The sequence below is a fragment of the Siniperca chuatsi genome, linkage group LG13 (genome assembly GCF_020085105.1).
Source record: "Siniperca chuatsi isolate FFG_IHB_CAS linkage group LG13, ASM2008510v1, whole genome shotgun sequence".
Taxonomy (NCBI): domain Eukaryota; kingdom Metazoa; phylum Chordata; class Actinopteri; order Centrarchiformes; family Sinipercidae; genus Siniperca; species Siniperca chuatsi.
This window is the reverse complement of record NC_058054.1, coordinates 21402381-21422959: the sequence shown is the minus strand read 5'-3', so window position 1 is coordinate 21422959 and position 20579 is coordinate 21402381. Positions and strand designations below refer to the sequence as shown.

Sequence of the window (20579 nt, the reverse complement as noted above, 5' to 3'; positions counted from 1 at the left end):
CTTTGAGGAGTGGCGCTAGGAGGGAACAGAGAGGGCAGGAGCAATGGGTGAGGGGCTGCTGAGGGAAACCAGACTTACTCTTGATTAACACTGCTGGTTGAGGAGGGCGGGGAGGAGGCTCCTCTGGAAGAATAAAAAGCAAATACCACCACCGCAAAGGAGAAACAGAGAAAAAGAAAAAAAACAGCAGCGAAGAGAGAAAGATTAGGAAAAAAGCAGGAAGCAAATGTCAGATTGCATATGAAAGCTTTGCCAGGTAAGTGTTAAGAAAAATGGTTTGGTGGCCATTTTTCCAAAGTAAGATCTGCACTGCCATTCCCTAACTTAAACCCACAATCCATGATGTAAATATTAAAAAAAACAGGAAGCCGCACCTTTTTAAACATGGAATCTGATCATTTTGCAATTAATTAATTGTTTAGATCAGTTACAGGGTGAAACAGCTCTATATTTTTAATTATGATCAGTTGAGAAATACAAGTGCTATTGTTTATCTAGCAGAACGTGAATATGTACCAGTGAATGACAATACACAATAGGCCTTTAAAGTGAGGCCTGCAGAGTGCAATTTCAGTGCCGGAGTACCAGCCCTGTTCCAGCTGTGACTTTTAGCCATGAGCTAAATGCTAAACGGATTCGGGTTGGTATTTTGCAATCAAAATGGTCACCATTGTGGCATTAAGTCTTTATTTAGAGCTCTTTTACTCACTGTTAGCTCGTCCTGGTAGCTGTGTAGGTTGAGCACCACTGAGATGTAAACCAAGGACATCAGGAGGATCCATGGGATTACCGAGGTACAAACTGGAGGGAAGAGAGGGACAGACTTAATTACAGTAAATGTCAATATACTGTATCTAACTGACCTGGATGTTATAATGTTGCAATAAGTTGTACATTTATAACATCGTGCTACTGCCATCTATTGGTGAGAATGTATTACTACAACTCTAACTAAAAAACTAATCAGACAGATTTTTACCACAGACTTCTAACATGGGGCATAATTATGAGACATACTGTATACATAAATTGATGAAGAGGCATTCAGACGTTACTAAATTCACATAACACTTTAAGTTAATAAACAGAAGCTGGTCCTTACTCGTCAATCCTGTCAGGGAAGCCCCAGCAGTGATGAGGGTTGGTGTCTCCATGTCCTGTGTGGATGAAGCTGTTCTTGAGCGGCCGGCTGATGTCATGAGCAGACAAACCCACTGCTGATGTCACCACGTTTCTGGGGAATTGTCCGACCTTAAGGGTCCGCTTGTTTTGACCTCGCCACCAGTAGTTCTCTGCTCTGAAAGACATGAAAATACTGAGGATGAAACAGGCCAAACCACAGTTGTTGACATGATAGTCATCTGCAGGGCCTTACCATACTAAATAATTCTACTGGACATTTAACAATTTAATATTTACAATATGGTGCATTTAGTTTAATAGAAATTCTATATCTTTTTATTAGTAATCATTGATGAGCGACTTAAGTCAAAGTATCTAAACTGGGAAAGATCAGTAGGCTGTTATTGTTTTGTGAAAAGAGATGCATTGTACATTTTAAACAGTATCAGTAATGAGGCTGGCAGGTAGGTTTGTTAGGTAAATGTTACAGATATGGAGGTAGGCTTCTTGTTCAAAGTCTAAAACGCTTATTAACACCCACCTCCCCTCTATGATGGTGATGACATCATTGACCTGGATCAGGAGTTTGTCAGGCTCGTCAAAGTCCTGCAGAGCACACATGTCTGTGGGCATGGTCTGAAAAACACACACATACGGAGACACAAAAAAATACACATGCGACGAGTCAGTCTCTAAAGACATTTTTAACATAGCAAACTTTTAACAGTGTGCCATATTGTAAGCTGGTTGTAATAGTCCTTCCAGCTGAGGGCATTTTTCAGTCTCTACTTTGCAGTAACTCCACTAGGTGGAGCTAAAAGTCCACTTATGTGATGATGGATTGCTGAGGGAACATTGGTCTATCTGCACCAGAGGTGTCAAGATCACCATCAAGTGTCTTTTGCTTAGTGGAAATGGAGAGCTTAGGAATACCAAAAAAACCCTCATATTTAAGAGCCTGGATAGACACCTTTGGCTACCCAAATGACAGCTCTCCTACCTCAAGCAGGAACTCACGCAGGGCGACAAAGGTAGGTCTGTCGTCTGATTTCTGAGCCCAACACTGCAGCATGACATTATAGATATCTTGCGGACAGTCTTCAGGCTTAGGGAGACGTTCACCTTCTTTATCAATCTTATGCAGGATCTGGGGGGGGGGGGGGGTCCACAAAGGAGAAAAAAATTGAAAGACAAAAAGGGACAACCAAAGACTATATCAGTGTAGATGTGAATAAATGAGACTAGTTTTGTGGGTCTGCCTGTGTTTTTGTGTATGTTTTTCTGTGTGTGTTTACCTGGCTCCCATTAAGGCCCAGCCAAGGCTCCTGGCCATGTGTGAACATCTCCCAGAGAGTGACTCCAAACATCCATGTGTCTGTAGCATGGGAGAATGTTCTGGTCTTCAGACTCTCTGGGGCGCACCTGCAGCAGGACGGACAACAACTTTTAACATGGGCTGTACATTAAATCAGTTATCTGCAAGTCTGTCCAAAGGTAATGCTCACTTTGTGAAGAGAATGTATTTAGTTTTTCAATGTGGCTACTCGAACATTAAAAGCATTTTTTGAGCACTGTGTTTGGAAACTTAAACTTTACAGCAGAAAGAAAGATAGATTGACAGCTAGCTGCTTGGCAGACACAGAATTTAGCAAAGAAACAAAAAAAATTAAATAAACAACCCAGCAAGCACTGTTTTATAAGAATTATCAGCATGGCTGGAATGCAGCTGTGACTGATCAGATTTCTCTGTGGAAACTTTCTGCAATAAAATAAAACAGGTTCCCACCCTAACCTCTAAAACTACTCATATCCATCCCTGGATTGCATCTAAGTACAGCTTTGTGTTGCTCTCTCAGTCCACCCACCATGCAAAGGGGACCTTTCGATGCTCCTGCATGACATAGTGCTCATGGTTGTTAGGCAGCGCTCTCATCAGGCCAAAGTCACCGATCTTCACTCTGTGAGCTGAGGCCAGCAGGATGTTCCTAAAGAGAGAGAGTCACATATTTAACAACTTTCTTTACATTTTTAATCTAAACATACATGCTAAATATACAGCACTGTATGATCTCAGAAATAGTCACCACACCCTTTTTAACATTGCAGTGCAAAGAGTATTTTGGGACATTGGGGTGCAGCTGTTTCCATCCTATAATCTTATAGCTACAATTTAAAATTATTGGCGTTTGATTTTAACACTGGCTCAACGTTTTGCTTAGGTGGCATACTCATAAGTTCACAGATGCTGTGCAAAGATGACATTTAATTTAATCCCATTATGGTTTTGGTGAATGGTTACAACCCTAGTAGGAGATAAACAAAAATAGATTTAAGAGGTGCATCAAACTAGATCTACCAAGAAGGGGGAACTTGTAATACCAACATTCAGAATGTGATCCAATTATATAAAATGTAGTCCATGTGCCATACAACTACAGTACACTTAGCATGTTGTGAGTAGTGTCCTATACTAAACACAGCTCGACAACTCAGGACCTACTGCAGGTTTTAATTGAAGGCATCAAAGAAACCTAGGATGTATTAGGAATACAGTTCACTGTCTGGTAGATTATAAAATCAGCAGGACCCTAACTTCAAAGGTCCAGCATTTAAAACCACAGCTTGAGAAATCTTCTTAGTGTTCGGCATACTGTAACAGCAGTGTGTAGTCACTAGTCATTACCATTTTATCACAGCTTTAACTGGGAAAATGACTCATTTTTACCAGCCATTAAGATTTTCTCAAGCATCTACATAGTGTCAACAGTTAAAAGTGACGAATTTGGGCAAGACAAAGAACTTAGACCACCCAGTACAGCCAGCCAACCAGTGACTCATTGTGCTTATGGGCCAAGTCTCCTTGTAATGGCCTGTAAATGTCTGGGTGGAGGAGAAGCAGTATAAACAATTCAACATACCAGATAAAAAACAATCCTGAAAGAAAAATAGGTTTCATAGAGAATGTGAAGAATACGCCGTCTTTAAAAATAGGCTTTGACCTTTTTATAGCTGCTAAAACTTATTAAGTCCACCTTCAAAATAACAAAAAGCACAAAAAGTTCTCTGTCCCCTTACCTGGCTGCCAGGTCCCTGTGGATGAACCTCCTCTGCTCCAGATAGGCCATGCCACAGGCCACCTGGACGGCATACTGACACAGGGTGTGGATCAACACTGGGCCCTGTGGACGGACACATCGCAGACGCTCCAGCAGAGAACCCAGAGGAGCCAGCTCAGTCACCTTCAGAACACGAAAGAGAAGGGGAGAGTGGAGTGGGTGAAAAGGGGAACGTGGGAGTAAAAAAGCAAAAGGAAAGAGGAATAGATGATGTAGACGAGAAAGAGAGGTGTGATGTGAAGATGAAAGGAGGAGAAGAAGTGAGAAAAGGAGGAAGAAATATGTAGAAGAAAAAGGAGAATGTAATGTGACAAAAACAGAAGAAACTAAAGAAGAGACGTTGGCAATTGGTAGTCTTAACATGGTCCAAAAACCATTTGGCAATATGAATCAAAAATATGCCAGAGGAAATAACTACAGGGTAATAATGGGATGAAAACAACAAGGCTGAAATGTCTGCCCTTATTTTAGTCCTCCATCCACTTGCTCCCCGCCCTTCCTGTCTCCCTTCTTTCCTCCATCACTTTCTCCAGTCATGACGAAGGCCTTAAGATGCTTGCCCTGATTTAAACAGGCCATGAAGCAACCTAAGAGAGTGCCCGAGAGGGACATTTGTGTTAAGTATGTGTGGGTTTACGTGCGAGTACAGGGAAGTCAAGAAAAAGCTAAGAGTATACCAGTGACTGGTGTACACCTGTGCATATATGTGTGTTTATCTGTCCTCCCTGTGTGTGTGCGTTTCTGTGTGTCCACTACCATCTTCATTGGGTGTGTAAGCGCCACACCGTAGAGGCGAATGAGGTTCTGGTGGTCCAGGGAGTGCATGGCGTTGACCTCACAGATGAAGTCCTCCAGAGCATCGGGTTGGCTGAGCACATCTGTCTTCAGACACTTCACGGCTACGTTCAGCTGGAATCAAGGACAAAGATTTCAAAGGACAGTTTAAAATGTATTCATACTATTCAGCCTTTTTCAGTACACGGATTCATGCACCTGCTTTTATTTATTGCTACATCAGCACAAAATGCAAACAAGCACACGTTTTATGTAAAAGAGCTTTACTAGTGTGACCATGCCCCAGTTCTCTCTTTAATAAATATCCTCAACATAGGAGTTTTTTATGCTTATTAACAGAACTAAATAAATGTAAAGTGCAGGTCTCCTCACCACCTTCCCTGCAGGCGTCAGCCACTCTCCTCTCTTCACTACACCAAAGGAGCCGTCCCCCAGCTTCTCAAACAGCGTCAGATCCTTCTCTGGGATAAGGCAGGTCAGAGCCTGCTGCTGCCCATCAAGAGGAGAACCACCACCGGGCTGTGTGGCCAGGACTCCCTCCCCGAGGCCCAGTGGAGGAGTGGGAGACAGCTTACGAAAGGAGGAGACCGTCTGGCCCTGCTGGGGGAAGTCTCCTCCGTCTGGGCGCTTACCGCTGAACACCTAGAGAGGAGCAGAAGAAGAGAAAGAACGAATGAAGCTGGCTGTGCAATTAGGCAAGCAAAAAGGTATCAAAAAGTGTTTCAACTATAAAATAGTAGTGAAAAGGTCAAATAATGAGGAAAAAGGGAGAAACAAGCACGAGTGGTGGGCTAGAGCCAAGAACATGACAGTGGACACTGACCATTAACATCAACTATTTTTATATATATATATATACAGTATATAATCTATTATTATTTTTATACTAGTATTTTCATTGTGACAAAAATTAGATGAAATGCAGTGCTTATAAACAATAGTGTGAACCCTAATATGGTATAAACATATACAAGTATCTACAACTGCCAGGGGGGTTGAAAAGTCTCTCATGAACGGCCACATTTGAGTTTTATCTTACACCTTTATTAGTCATCGAGCTATCTGCCTGGTCACTTTGCACTCAGGAGACACTTGGATGGAGACTGTGGGTGGAGATGGAGGCACCAGACACTCATTTCAATTATGAGCTCTATCTCCCACTCTTTTCCATCTCTGTCAGCTTTGCAGAAAATTATTTTTCACTTTATCTCCCCCTTCTCTCCCCACCTACACACAGGATAGACCCGCTCACCCACTGTCATAGGACTGCAGCAACACTAGATGGAAGTATCATGCGTTATCAGGCAGTGATAATAGTTTTACATTCTCTTGTCCGCTTTGCGATGTTTACACTGGAAATGATGATGATAATTTTGCTTTTCTTCAACCTTCTGCATGATATCTGCATTGCCAACTAGCGTTACTGGCACCAGACACAGGCAAGAGAAACTCTAAAGCAGACCAATGACAGTTGTTGCAGTCTCAATGTAGCCCATGTGGCCCCCATGTGTAGTTACATTTTTTATAGAAGTGCACGTCAGCTTAGGCAGGCCCCTCTAAATACCCACAGAGCCAACAAAATAAATCTACTGTAGGTGCTGAAGCTTTAAAACATAATTCATCATTCAGCATAAACAGTGAGCCTCGCCATCCTAACTTCTTCCTCTTTTCCTGTCTTTTCCCACGTATTGTATGTCTTGGTTGTGAAGTGTGAGGAGTGTGTTTTTGGAAAGCAGAGTCAAGTTATGGCCAGCACCCAGCAGTCAAGATGAGTGGAATCACCAAACTACCATACAGTGATCCCCATCTGGACCTGAGGACATAAGGAGCAGGCCTCTCTACCCCCAACACACACACACACACACACACACACACACACACACACACACACACACACACACACACACACGGTTATGGGAGACAAATTTCCCTCCTCTTGGCTTAAGCTGACAACAGCAGGAATGACTGAGCTGTTAGGAAGTACTCATTAGGAAGCACTATTAGATTAAGTGACCTGAATGTTTCTGTGTGCATATATATGTGTGTATTTGTGTGAGTCCTTTCCATTCCTCTCAGTTTGAACCCGTACAATGTGTGTGCTGTGCAGAGCCATTAAGGGAAACCTGTGTTTACTGGTGCATATCAAATAAGAAGACAATATCCAACACCAATTAACATGTAACATATCACAACATATACAAGTCTTTAGTTAACTTTGTTTCATTCCAATAAAGTGAATGAAACCAATGTGAACTCATTATTGGCTGATAAAAAAAGGTCGGTACTCAGAAACGGTATTGTCAGTGAAAAAGTCAATGACTCCTCAGTGCCAAACATATTTGACTGGCCAGATATAAACAGTAAGAAGCGGTGTGTGGTTTCACATTCACGCTGCACCAGACATGACATAATGCTGCAGACCTTTTTAAAAACATCACATCTCTGTGGTCACTGTGTGGTAAGTGGGTTTCAAATAGGAGGCTCGACATTCAAAAGATTCTGACTATGGCAGCGCAGCACATACACACACACACACACACACACACACACACACACACACACACACACACAGACACACACAGACACACACAGACACACACAGACACACACAGACACACACAGACACACACACACGGGGCTGAGGAGGCAGATTACTCTAGCTGAGGATAGTGCCAGAGGGGGAAACAAACAGGTGTAATTATAGACGGCAAGCACCGTCCTCTGGGCACCACGACTTCCACTGAGAACAGCCAACTCTCTCACACACACACACACACACACACACACACACACACACAGAGTAGTGGCAATGTCTGCTCAGTATTCCTTCACACACTTCATTCCTCCGAGCTTTGTGTGCGTAGGTGTATGAGAGTTTGTATGAGCTTGTGTATGAGGTACCTTTTAATTTTTCTATCTTTTATTTTTCAGCTTTTATTTAAAGAAAGTGAATAAGTCACAGTCATACGTGGTTCTGTATCTTTAAGGGAGAAACCTTATGCTTCATGAGACAACATTTCTGTGAATGCAGCATGCTCTGAATCTGTGTGTCACCGACTCTTGTGACTTGACTCCTGTGTGTGTGCGTCTGTGTGTGTGTATGTGTGTGTGTGAGAGTCTGAATGTGGACGTGCTCATCCTCATGTGAAGGGTCAAGCTTGTCTTGTTCTCTGGAGAGAAAAAAAAAACATCTGGAATGTTGCATACACATCTGTAGGGAACATTTTTTCTTTTAAAAAGAAGTCACAGAACCAATTGAGAAATCACTGACACCTCCTCCATAATCACCATAGACACACATATATAGTACAGTATAGTCTGTTTGATTTGATCTGTCTGATTCAGTAAAGCCAGAAGCTTCTGTTACACACACAAAAAGACCTTGACATTATGTTAACACAATGTGACCATTCACCAGAGCTGTAGATTAGATTAGATTAGATTAAACTTTATTGTCATGTACAAGTACAAGGCAACGAAATGCAGTTTAGGTCTAACCAGAAGTGAAACAAGCAAGTGCAGGATATAAAGTGTGTGCATAAATGCAGGATAGAGCAGTATTATGAAAATATTTTACAAGTGGTACTATGGACATTATATACAGATGGCATTACTATAAACAGAAGTATAATGATGGATATGTACAATAATGAATTGGACTGGGCAGAACAGTAGTGCAATGAATATAAAGTAGTGCAATTTATGGAAATAGTTAACGGTGCGGTAGATGAGTTATTGCAGTATTCAGTACATAGTACTGGAGTGCAAATGATGCAGTATATGTATAAATAAATAGTCCGGTAGTGCAAATGAACATGTGGTACATGTAGCAAAAACAATATAGCAGAATTTAAGTTTTTATATATATATATATATATATATATATATATATATATATATATATATATATATATATATATATATATTTAAGGTATATGAGGAGACAGTGGAATTAGCGGGGGGCAGAGTTCAGTAGGAAGACAGCTCTGGGAAAAAAGCTGTTTCTCAGTCTGCTGGTCCTTGTCCAGAGGCACCTGAGGCGCCTGCCGGAAGGCAGGGGCGAAAACAGTCTCTGGGCGGGGTGAGAGGAGTCCTTAAGAATGCTGCGGGCTTGACGCAGACAGCGTTTCCTCTGGATGTCCTCAATGGCTGGAAGTAGAGTCCCTGTGATGCGCTGGGTAGTTGTCACCACCCGCTCCAGTGCCTTGCGCTCTGCAGCAGAGCAGTTCCCATACCAGACTGTGACACAGTTGGTTAGGATGCTCTCTACTGTGCCGCAATAGAAGTTCACCAGGATAGCTGAGGACAGTTGGTTCTTCTTCAGTGTCCTCAGGGAAGAAGAGGCACTGGTGAGCCTTCTTAACCAGGCAGGAGGTGTTGGTGGTCCAGGACAGGTTCTCCGAAATATGGGTCCCAAGGAACTTGAAACTGGAGACATGCTCAACAGCCATCCCATTAATGTGGATGGGGTCATGTGTGCCTCCTCTCTCCTTCCTGAAGTCCACGATGAGCTCCTTTGTCTTGGAGGTGTTAAGGGGCAAGTTAACTGTGCACCATGTGGCCAGGTGCTGGACCTCCTCCCTGTAGGCAGTCTCATCGTTGTTGTTGATGAGACCAATCACCGTAGTATCGTTTGCAAACTTGATGATGGCGTTAGATCAATGCGCAGGCCTGCAGTCGAGTGTGAAGAGGGAGTAGAGGAAGGGGCTCAGCACACAGCCCTGTGGTACAGTGATGAGTGTGATTGTGGTGGAGCAGTTGTGGCCTGACATAACAAGCTGTGGTCTGTTTGTCAGGAAGTCCATAATCCAATTGCAAATGGAGGTGTTAATGCACAGGTTTCCAAGTTTGGTGATTAATATGGAAGGGATGACAGTGTTGAATGCAGAGCTGAAGTCAACAAACAGCATTCGTGCATAAGTGTTCTTATTGTCCAAGTGTGTGAGTACAGAGTCCAGTGCCATGGTGCTCCTATTGCTGCGGTAAGCAAACTGGTATGGGTCCAGTGTTGATGGGAGGAAGTCCTTTAGATGTGCCAGCACTTCATAACAATGGGTGTGAGTGCTACCGGGCAGTAGTCGTTCAGCCACGTTGGACTACAGTGTTTCGGCACTGGCACAATGGAGGTGGATTTAAAGCATGCCGGCACAGCTGCTTGGGACGAGGGACAGGTTGAAAATATCTGTAAAGACCCCAGTGAGCTGCACATGCCTTGAGTACGCGACTGGGGATGCCATCTGGTCCAGCAGCCGTGAACTCCCATGGCAGATAAAACGGTCTACATTTAACCATGAAAAACTCTAGGTTAGCTGAGCAGTGTCTCCTAACAATAACAGAGTCAGTGCACCAAGCTTTGTTAACGTAAATGAACAATCCGCCGCCTCTGGTCTTACCGGATTCATCTGCCGTCCTATCTGCCCGGAGTGTGTGGCGTCCAGCTAGCTCAATAGCATTGTCCGGTAATTTATCATTAAGCTGTAGGAGCAGTAGGAGTAGACTTGAGACTTGGACTTGAGTCGCAAAAATGAGGACTTGATTTGGGACTCGTCTGCTATGAGAGTTGACTTAAATGAGACTTGAAGGCAAAAAGCTGAGGAGACTTGACTTGGTGACCAATAAATATTGAAAAATACAATATTGTTTGTAGTTTTTCAAACTTCCAAACTGTCATGAATAATTAATAACATAACCAGGATGCGTGCAACGTCTCCATAACCTAATGCAAACTTTCAGTTGCCACTGCTGGCACCAGAATAGAATGGTAATAAAAAGTATTGTGATGCACAAATCATGTGCTAGTTCCTGCTTTTAGTTATTGAGAGCTCCTTTTAATTTTTGTTAAATATTTAAGATTATTAATATGTTTTCATTTGTCTATTGTATCAATTATATGAAAACTTCTTTGTGTAAATGCTACTACAGCTTAATGATAAATGATCTTAACTGCTGAAAAGACATCTGTGCGTAACGGTTCATCCGTCTTTTGAACACAACCAGGACACGTCATAATCCTCAGTTATCTAACTATTAAAATTTGAATTGAACTTTGATAGTTAAGCTGAACACACCAACATATGTCTGTGTGTGCATCCAATTACGATTAGACTTTCAGGGCTTTGGATTTACTTAAAGTTTTTTGTCTATCTACCTGTGTGCCCATCAATCAATCTAAATTAATGTTTGTTATGTCGATTACAAATGACTAAAGTCAGACTCTGATGTTACTTTCTATCCTTCTATAAATCTGTATCCTTCTGACATTTAAAATGAAAAACGTGTTTGTGTCATTGGTTCAGTTGTATGCATTCAGCACCCCTATCACCACGAACAGTACTTTACATTATACTGTTAAAAAAAAGTTGTTTCAACGTAAAAATATGAGTGATCACTGCCTTAAAAAATTAACTGAACTGGTACTGAATAGTTTGTAAAATATGTTAATTAGTTATAATGTTAAACATAGTAAGTGAACTGAACTACAAACAAATATACTTAAAATTAAGTTCAGTCAACAAATACTGAGTTATACTGACAAGAGCTGCTAATTAAGCTAGACTTCCAGTTAAGCTTATTTCACCAGTAAAGCAGGTTTAAGTCTGCACTACGCCGCCTAATTATTATAGCTTTTACTGAAATGTTAGTCACATTCAGGATCAGCACTGATCCTGAACCACTACAATGTTCCAAACAGAAATTTATCATGGGGTTCACAGTTGCACCGTCGCTTTGAATGTTCTCATTGGTCTATTTGACAGATCCAGATGCTTTGATTCATTATTTGCAATTGGACGTTAAATTCCCATGTCCATTAAAAAAAGAAGTATTTGGTGTGATTTTGCCATTGTGCACTGTATGTAATTTTCATACTAAGCATTGATGGACTAGAAGAACTTTAACTTGCAAGTCGTGACTCCAGCCTTCACTCGCTCTCTAAAGACTAAAGAAATAAGAAGAACTGTATGTTCTGATTTATGGCCACAGCAGTACTGAGTCGCCTTAAAAGCAGGCTAGCATCAAAGTAACAGACATCACTATGGTAGCGGCTGCTTTTTAGAAGATATGTCAGTGTTAATATACTTGTCTTCTTATAAAAAAATTGATGATGCAAAAATTAATTCAGCAAGGTGGTGCAAAATGTGATCATATCATCTGTACAGGTGTAAACTGTGGTCAAAGTTTCTACCATGTAGCCTATTGTTCATAAGTTGTTGTGTTCACATGAATGTGTCCACACTGTGACAGACAGACAGACTGATGCCACCGTGGCGATATAATGCTAAGCATACCATGTACCATAATAAATGAGTCTTGTGTGTGTTTGTGTTGCGCCTGTCACCTTGCTCATCCAGGACTTGCGCTTGCACATGGCTTTCCTCCTTTTCACAGCCTCCCACAGTCGTCGCTGTCCTTTATCAAAAGAATAAAAGAAAAAAGAGAAATGTGATGGTCAGCCGTAAAGTATGAAAAGAAAAGAATAGCAAATACATGAAAGAATAGAGAGCCTAGAGAAAAGTGAGATGAGTGGAGGAGAAAGATGTGAATGAATATATGAGCAGGAGAAGTGAGTGTAATTAGTTTTAAGCAGCTCGGTGGCCAAGGCCCTGAGGGCTTCAATAACTGGATTTAGAATATTACTGCTGCCATCCCCGTATCTCTCTCTCTCTCTCACACACACACACACACACCCTTGTACTTCTAGCTTTGTGAGGACCGTCACTGACATAATGTATTCCCTAGCCTCTTACCCTAACCATCACAACTAAATGCCTAACCCTAACCCTAACCTAACCCTTAAAACCAAGTCTTAACCTTCAAACAGCCCTTTGAAGTTGTGAGGGCTGGCCAAAATATCCTCACTCTGTAGGTAAAAAACGTGTTTCAGTCCTCACTATGTAGCAAGTACAAGTACACACACACACACACAAACCCACACACTCACGACAAAAGACTTGGCACTTCAGTGTCCCTTCCTATTGTGCCTAATTACCAGTTCTGCTTTTAAAATGGGGTGTTAGTGATGGAGGATTTGCTGCAGCTATGCTGAGGGTGAGCCAAATGACACACTGCCATTAATGCAGACAAAAGTAATACTTCAGGCTATATATATATATAGCAGTAGAATATCCCTTTATGTAGTCATACAAAAGCAAAGAGAAAATTGGAACGACGCTATTCATTACATTTAGCTTTTAATCTCTCTGCAGTGTATAATTAATGAGTGAAAAAGATGTATGTGAGGCAGAGAGTACCACTAAATTGGGAAAAAATTGTCATCTAATCAGAGAAAAGAGAGGAACTGAGGAGACACCTGCTGCCTGGTTATGATTATTCAAGAAGGGGGAAGAGGAGCAAACACAAGCCAGGCAGTTAGACACTAGCATGCTTGGCAGCTTCTAAAATTCACTTTCTGATCTGCCAAAGGGATTTTTTAACCACCAAATGATACTTGCTTATCTGCCAAAGTGACTTGAAGAAACAACCAAGCCACAGATCTGATCTGTCTGGTGTTGAAAGAGATGATAAGTAAAAACAAGACTAAGAGTCTACAGCCATGCTAGTGGCTCTGAAATGGTATAATTATGCACAGTGGTGCTTTGTAGGGCTGCTGCGAGTAGTCAACGTAATCAAAATTGTTGACACTGAAAATGCTTCGACATCAATATTTTTAACCGACGCATAGTTTTACATTGTTTTTCTTCAATAAATCAGTAATTTCTTCAGTAATTGCTGCATCATGATGACAGCGCGGACGTGTTTATTTGTGCTTTAGAACATAACTGCACAACTACATCAGAAAATGAAATTTTATTTCTCTGATTTACCGGCTTTCTCCTACTGGCAACCCCTATCCTTATTCACTCTCTATGTCGCTCGACCACATCTATCTCTCTCTCTCTCTCTCTCTCTCAAACAAATGAACACAAACCAAAGGACGTTTCTTGGTATTGCTATTTTTCAGCATAGACTGTACGCCAGACACATACGTCGAAGCTGGGGACACAAATTAAACCAAGCGAGGACACAACTGGGAAAGTATCATAGTTTGGTCCACGAGCTGGTTTACTGACTGTGGAGACGTTTGACCAGTCTGATCACTGGACTGCCCACCGCACCGTGATGTCGGATTGCGTTTCTGAAACCATAGTGTTTTCTATTTATTAGTAAGGAGAGCTTTTTAATATCTTTTGTCCTTGTAGGTGTTTAATACATGCATACAGCCATAAAGTCGACTGCTTGCTACCTTAGAAATTCCAAGTGTTTGAGAAAATGTTTAGGTTATGGCTGAAGAAAAAAAATGGTACTGAAGAGATGTCCTCAATTGAATAAAGAAATAACTCGTTGAGCCCCAGTTGTCATTACATGAATATATGTTTATTACAAACAAATCTGTTGACAGGGAAGCAACAGCACTTCCCTTGCAGGGAGATACATTCAGTTAATATAGGAACGGGTGGTACATACAGGTCATAAATCAGGAAAATGATAACATGCTAATGTTAGCAGGTATAATGAACCATGTTCACCATCTTAGCTTAGCGTGATAGCATGCTAACATTTGCTAATTAGCACTAAACACAAAGTACAACTGGGGCTGATGGAAATGTCATTCGTTGCAGGTATTTAGACATAAACAAAAATATTGGGCAAAGTGTTAGTGTACAATTTAAGGGATAACCATAAGGATTTATCATTGGGACCATGAATATCTGTAGCAAATTTCACAACAATCCATCCAATAAATGTCAAGGTATTTCACTCAAAAACACAAATGGGAACCTCAAGGTGGCGCTAGAAGTCATAGGATCAACAAAGGCAGTATGATTTATCCTCTGGCAACCACAAATGTCTGTACAAAAGTGACAGACTGACATGGCCATTCCTAGAGCCGTGCCGCTAGCATGGCTAAAAAGGAAAGAGAAAGAAAAAGGAAAGGTGTCTCTTCAAGCCTGTTGAAGAAAGCAAGTGGACGTTTACTATTATTACCTTGAATGACGGACGTTATTACAACATACTCTGATTTTTCAAGCCTACCAGGGAGTGTTCCAGCTGGGTCAGAAACGGAACTGTACAAGCTACCACTGCACTTGCTCACATTTGTTATGTTCAGTCTAATGTGATGTTGTCTTACGTAAGACTATTTTCAGGATCCCAGCAAAACTGAACTAGAATTTGGCCTTTGGATAGACTAGACACATATGTTCAAAAACACATACTGTACAAACAAACAAATATTTTTCTTTAGTACAACAAAACCTGCACACACACACACACACACACACACACACGGTTTCTCACCAGGTCGACCCATGCCGATCTTCTCCAGGTCTTCGTTCTTGACGTAGTCGAAGTGGGACAGCCGCGTGACATTAAGGTCATCTCGGATCCGCAGGAAGTACTGCTGCAGCTGCACCTCCATCAGCAGCTCCAGCAGCCATTCTGTGCCTTCCTCACATTGCATGCTACTGCCCAGTTTCTGCAAAACACACAAATACAGGAAACTGAACTCAGAACATTCAATATTCTTTCAACAGTTTTCTCAATGTTTGGTCTCAAACCTGCATAATACACCCAGATAGAAACAGTGAAACCATTTTCTGTTAAAAAAAGGGGGGGGGAAAGAGGAGAAACTGACCTTAGATCCAGTAATTGTTTACAGCACACTGAAATACCTACTTAAATGTTTAGACATTTACATCAGTCCACATACCTAACGGGTAGTCATAAATATGCATATACACTCCAAACACACACACATTTGGGCACACACACGCACTCACAGCAGACTGGGTTGCCCAAATTGACATCACATAAACAAGGACATGGAGGGCAGGGGGCCATATATAGCATGAGCTGCTTGTCAGTGGGCCAAAAAATGACTGTACACTCATTTAAATTAAAAAGTATCAAGTAGGCATTGATTACACAGATCCTGTGTCATTGCAATGTTAATACATCGCTTAGTCTGCAATTTATCTTCTTCAAAATATTCAAATGACAACAAAATAGATGAATAAATACTCTGGAAAAAGAAGGTAGTATTTTGGGCAGATACATGAGATGACTGATCTGTTGTCTGTAAGTGTCAGTGAAGACAAACGGGTGGCTCCTAAACAATCTGACCACAATATATATACTACATCCCTCCATAAGACACAGAGTCATCAATCTTCAATGTCAAAACACAACACCCCAGCTTAAAACATCATCCATCACTGTCTACTTAATGTAACAAGCTGAGACTAGTAAAGGCAGTACAGAACTTGCTGCACACCTGCTCACACCTGCTCAGACTGGTCCACAGTATCATTCCCAGTCTCAATGGGGAAGTGAACCTGTAAACCAACCTAATCAACACAGAAAAATGACAAACATTCCTAATCTGCAGAGACTGACTGGGAGACCTTTAGGGTGGATGCTCTGGGGCGTAGGGGTCACTCCACTGGGTAGTAATTGGACTCTGTGAATGAGGAACTTCCTGTGCAGGCTGCGCCAAGGTTACAAGGTCCGGAGGAAAGTGTCAGAGGGGTCACCGCTTCCTCTCGTCGTTTAAACATCTTAATGGGCTTGGTCAGAGGTCACTTCCCATTGCTTAATGATTGTGACCTGAGGAGTTAAAGGATGTCTTTCTGTCTTACACACCCAATGTTGGGCCATGAAAATAATGTTTGCACGTGAGCAACCCCAAAACACTGACAATATGTAACTACCGTGCCTGTTCAATGAAAAGACTCAACAAAGTGAGTGGTCCTGTATTCTCCATGAATTTCTGATGCGAGGTCTGACTGAGGCCAGTCTGCTGGGAGGGCTTGATCCCCAATGGTTATGCCAGATGTCCGTACCCTGATACAAATTCATCGCGATGCACATAAAAGTCGTTCAGCTGATATCTCTTTAGCAACATCCAAACATGCAGCTTTGGCTCTCTGAGTCAGCAGGACGCTCTGTCCTCTTAACAGCTCTACTGAAAATAGTCTGAGCTTCTTTCTGTTAAAATGCACGCAGTGAGAGCAGTCTTTCGTGTTAGCTTGAAGAGCGAAGCAGGTACAACAAGCCTGTTATTAACCTAACCCAATATAATATAATAACCTGTAAGGTCCACTTTATAGAGATGCAGGCTACACTGAATGCCTGCGGTGCTTGTGGCTTTAGGATTAACTACAGCTGCAGTCATTTGAATCCGTCTCCATGTTTTGCATTTTACTGCATCATGCCTGACCCTTACCCTGAGAAAGACGATACAGTGGTCTGTTTGGCTGGTCCACTACTGCGTTAAGCTGTGCCAAATGCTCCCCCTACCATGTGGCATGTTTATTTGATTTGTAGTTCATGCTATTAAGAGTTTAAAGCAAACATTTTCCCTGACAATCTTTGAACAAACCAACTTTTTTTCTTTTGCATCCATGAAAGAAACATTTTTGTATAAAGCACAACATACTCCTATATGGGGCACACACCACGAGCTGTTACCTCCACAATGCAGCACCAAGTCTGATCTTCCCTGGCAGTCAACATGTAAGTGTTATTTCACTGGCCAGTGCCAAAGATGAAAGTCAGCTTCCTGTTGGGCCTCTTTCCATGACAGAGTCATATGAGGCATGAGGGGTCAAAATCAAGTTGCTTAAGCCCTTATATCATATTTCCCTGTCAACTTGCTAACTAATTTATAAAACTAACTAATATATATAATATATATATATATATATATATATATATATATATATATATATATATATATATATATATATATATATATATATATATATATATATAGTAAAAATAAACACATGTTTTATACTTTTTGGAGACAGACACTGCACAGAAATAAGTCGTCATACATTCACTAATAGAGGTAGTTAAGATGGGCTGGGTCTAATCTGACAAGGAACATATACTGTCACCAACTGATACGGTTAAATAGTCAGTTAGGAGCTGTTCTTCCTTCCTTTGTTATGTTGTCATTTGTGAAACATCTTCTTGACTTCTCCTATAATGAGATGAAGAGGAAGATGCTCATTGTGGAGGTGTGAGGTCAGCAGGAGGAATGTTATGTTCAAACCATTAGGTGTGACTTATGGCAGAACTCTGAGGAATCTAACCAGGGCCAGATGTCATTTCTCCACCTCCCCACATTTATAAAAATGTGTGTTTGTTTGAAAAGGAACATGAAATGTTACAAAATAAGGAGCACAGCCCAATTGGGTTTCTGTTTCAAATAAACCATTAAAAGGTTACATTTACTGCTAGACAATATGGTGAACAAAGTCAAAAAGAAAGAGACTGAAATAACAAGTATGACACAGAGACGGGGAAGAAGGATGTAGGAATTCAGATGCAGAGAAACAACATGATGTCCCTGCTGAGAAATGCCTCTGGTCTGAACTCATTCCTCATGGTGGTGGAGAAATGCATGCACACACATTCACACACATCTCCTGGCCAAAGTCATGTCCTGTATCAGATCTGTTCTGCTCTAACATCCTGCTGCAATAACAACCCTCCCAGAGGACAGCCTCAGTCCAGCTGGAGAGTACACACACACACACACACAAACACACACTCACACACAATACCATATTCATAATACAAACGCTATATTCAAACCACATGATCCTGACTATAGTTACAACTATTCATGTCATATTCCCAAATAATAAAATCCCTTAGTGGACTAGGGAGAGCAGACACCAGAGAGACACCAGACTTACTCGATATACGTGAAAGTGTGCCAGGAAGGGGAATGACTTTTTCAGCTTGTCAAAGCGCCGCATCCTGAATTCCTTCGTCTGGATGGGAGTAGGTGCAAAAAAACGTGCTTGCGGGTTTAAATGGCCAGAGGTGGCTGCTCGTCTTTTAAACCATTACCAGAGCCACAGTCCTGCCAGTTTGACGTCCCCAGTCTCTGAGGGAATTCTAAGAAGCGCACGCACTCCTCGGATCCAGACCCGCAGCTCGGAACCCAAGAGGGGGAAGAAAAGCTTCCTACGATCCTGTACGCAAATCTACAACATTCCATGGCGGGGCAATTGTCCTGTAAGCCCCTTCTTTAGCTTGAGCTCCCTCAAGAAGGCAAAGAGGCATTCATGTAGCACTTCAGTGTGCAAAAGAGAACTTAAGCTGTCTTATAATATGTGGCGAAAAGAAAGGCTGTAGAGTGATTAAGAGCTGATGTTTTTAGCAGAGAAAGCCGCCCAGCTCTGTGCCCAGTCCAGCCATGTGTTCTCCTCAGACAGCAGTGAGCCAGTGATCCAAACTTGCAGAACTTCACAAATAAGTCACTCCTCCTTCCTTTCACTGCCTCTCTCTCTCCCTCTCACATAGACTCCCTCTCTCTCTCTCTGTCTGTCTTTGCGCGTGCAGCTACTGTCTGTTTGCTTTTCCATCCTTCCATCAAGCGTGGGGCTAAAAATAGGAGCGACTTCTCCCCGATTCAATCGCTCGCCAGTCGGGCAGGCGGCAGAGACGTGAGAGCCAGAGTGAGTGAGCGTCTCTGGTTTCACATTTTAGGGTGCAACAAGACATCTGGGAGGTTTCAGAGAACAATAATGTGTTTGTTTACAACGAGCTCATGAGCTTGTGCTGTATGCTGAGTATATATCATCTCTTTCCTCTGTTGTTGTGTCTTCCCTTCTTTCCCACTTTCTCCCCCATGCCCCCCCCCTGCAGTCAGTCAGACGGTCCGTGCAGTGCAGAGCAGTGCGTGGTGCAGAGGACAGAGGCTTCATGGTATTCGGCCCAGAGGAGCATTTGATCCAGGGCCAAAAGGTCACATTCAACTGCAGGATGGAGAGCTTGTTTCCTGTGATGCAACCCCCAAACACACATACACACATACAACCACCAGTGACCACTTCTTCCTCTTCTTCACTGTTCAATCTCTTCTCATATCCCTGCCTGCTTATCTTAAAATTCACCACAGTGGAGCAAATTCACTTTTTTTTTTTTAGTTTGACTGTCACCGAAACCACTGGTTTTGAGTGAACATGTGATACTCTGGTGGTACACACTCTGGGGATGAGGACTGTCTATGGTCACAAAATAACAGACTGATCTTAAAATTATGTATGTGAATATTTATGTGCAGATATTCTTCCTATACAAGTTTTTTTTTATTTTAGTTCTTAATTAGTTCTCATGAAATAAAATGATTTTCTTTTTTAGTGTTTCACCAGTATGTGCTGCTTTGCCATAAGCCAAAAACTACCAATGCATTACATTAGAGTATCTGCTTTTCAACCCCAGAAGCGTCCTTTAAGTACAAACCACACAACTAGAGCTGAAACGATTTGTCGACTGATTGATTAGTTGATCAACAGAAAATAATTTATACTTATAACTATAAATAACTATTTAAAGTCATTTTTCAAGCAAAAATAACCCAATAATTCTGGGGATTTAAACTGATGATCAGACAAAACGAGCTATTTGACATCAGGTTGGGCTTTAGAAATGTATATTTACTATTTTCTGACATTTTATAGACTAAACTAAATCCACATACCTACTGTATAAACAATAACATCTACAACACTGCATCATTTTACAATA

The 20579-nt window shown here is 41.7% G+C and overlaps 1 protein-coding gene across 10 annotated transcripts in view; it reads right to left on the bottom strand.

Annotated features, from left to right (window-relative positions):
* The window catches only part of tnk2b (tyrosine kinase, non-receptor, 2b), a 66514-nt gene that overhangs the window by 8328 nt on the left and 37607 nt on the right, over nucleotides 1-20579 (bottom strand). For 4 of the 10 annotated variants that reach the window (XM_044220926.1, XM_044220930.1, XM_044220925.1 and 1 more), the window contains 12 exons: nucleotides 15330-15507; nucleotides 12370-12440; nucleotides 5406-5675; nucleotides 4995-5147; nucleotides 4198-4361; nucleotides 2988-3107; nucleotides 2418-2544; nucleotides 2123-2269; nucleotides 1664-1758; nucleotides 1103-1297; nucleotides 710-801; nucleotides 1-123 (listed from right to left, as the gene is read on the bottom strand). In XM_044220926.1, coding sequence (XP_044076861.1) covers nucleotides 1-123; nucleotides 710-801; nucleotides 1103-1297; nucleotides 1664-1758; nucleotides 2123-2269; nucleotides 2418-2544; nucleotides 2988-3107; nucleotides 4198-4361; nucleotides 4995-5147; nucleotides 5406-5675; nucleotides 12370-12440; nucleotides 15330-15507 — 1735 coding nt within the window. Of the gene's footprint in view, nucleotides 124-709; nucleotides 802-1102; nucleotides 1298-1663; nucleotides 1759-2122; nucleotides 2270-2417; nucleotides 2545-2987; nucleotides 3108-4197; nucleotides 4362-4994; nucleotides 5148-5405; nucleotides 5676-12369; nucleotides 12441-15329; nucleotides 15508-18739; nucleotides 19634-20579 lie in introns of those variants that run through there. The other 6 variants (XM_044220929.1, XM_044220931.1, XM_044220928.1 and 3 more) reach the window with 6 other exon arrangements.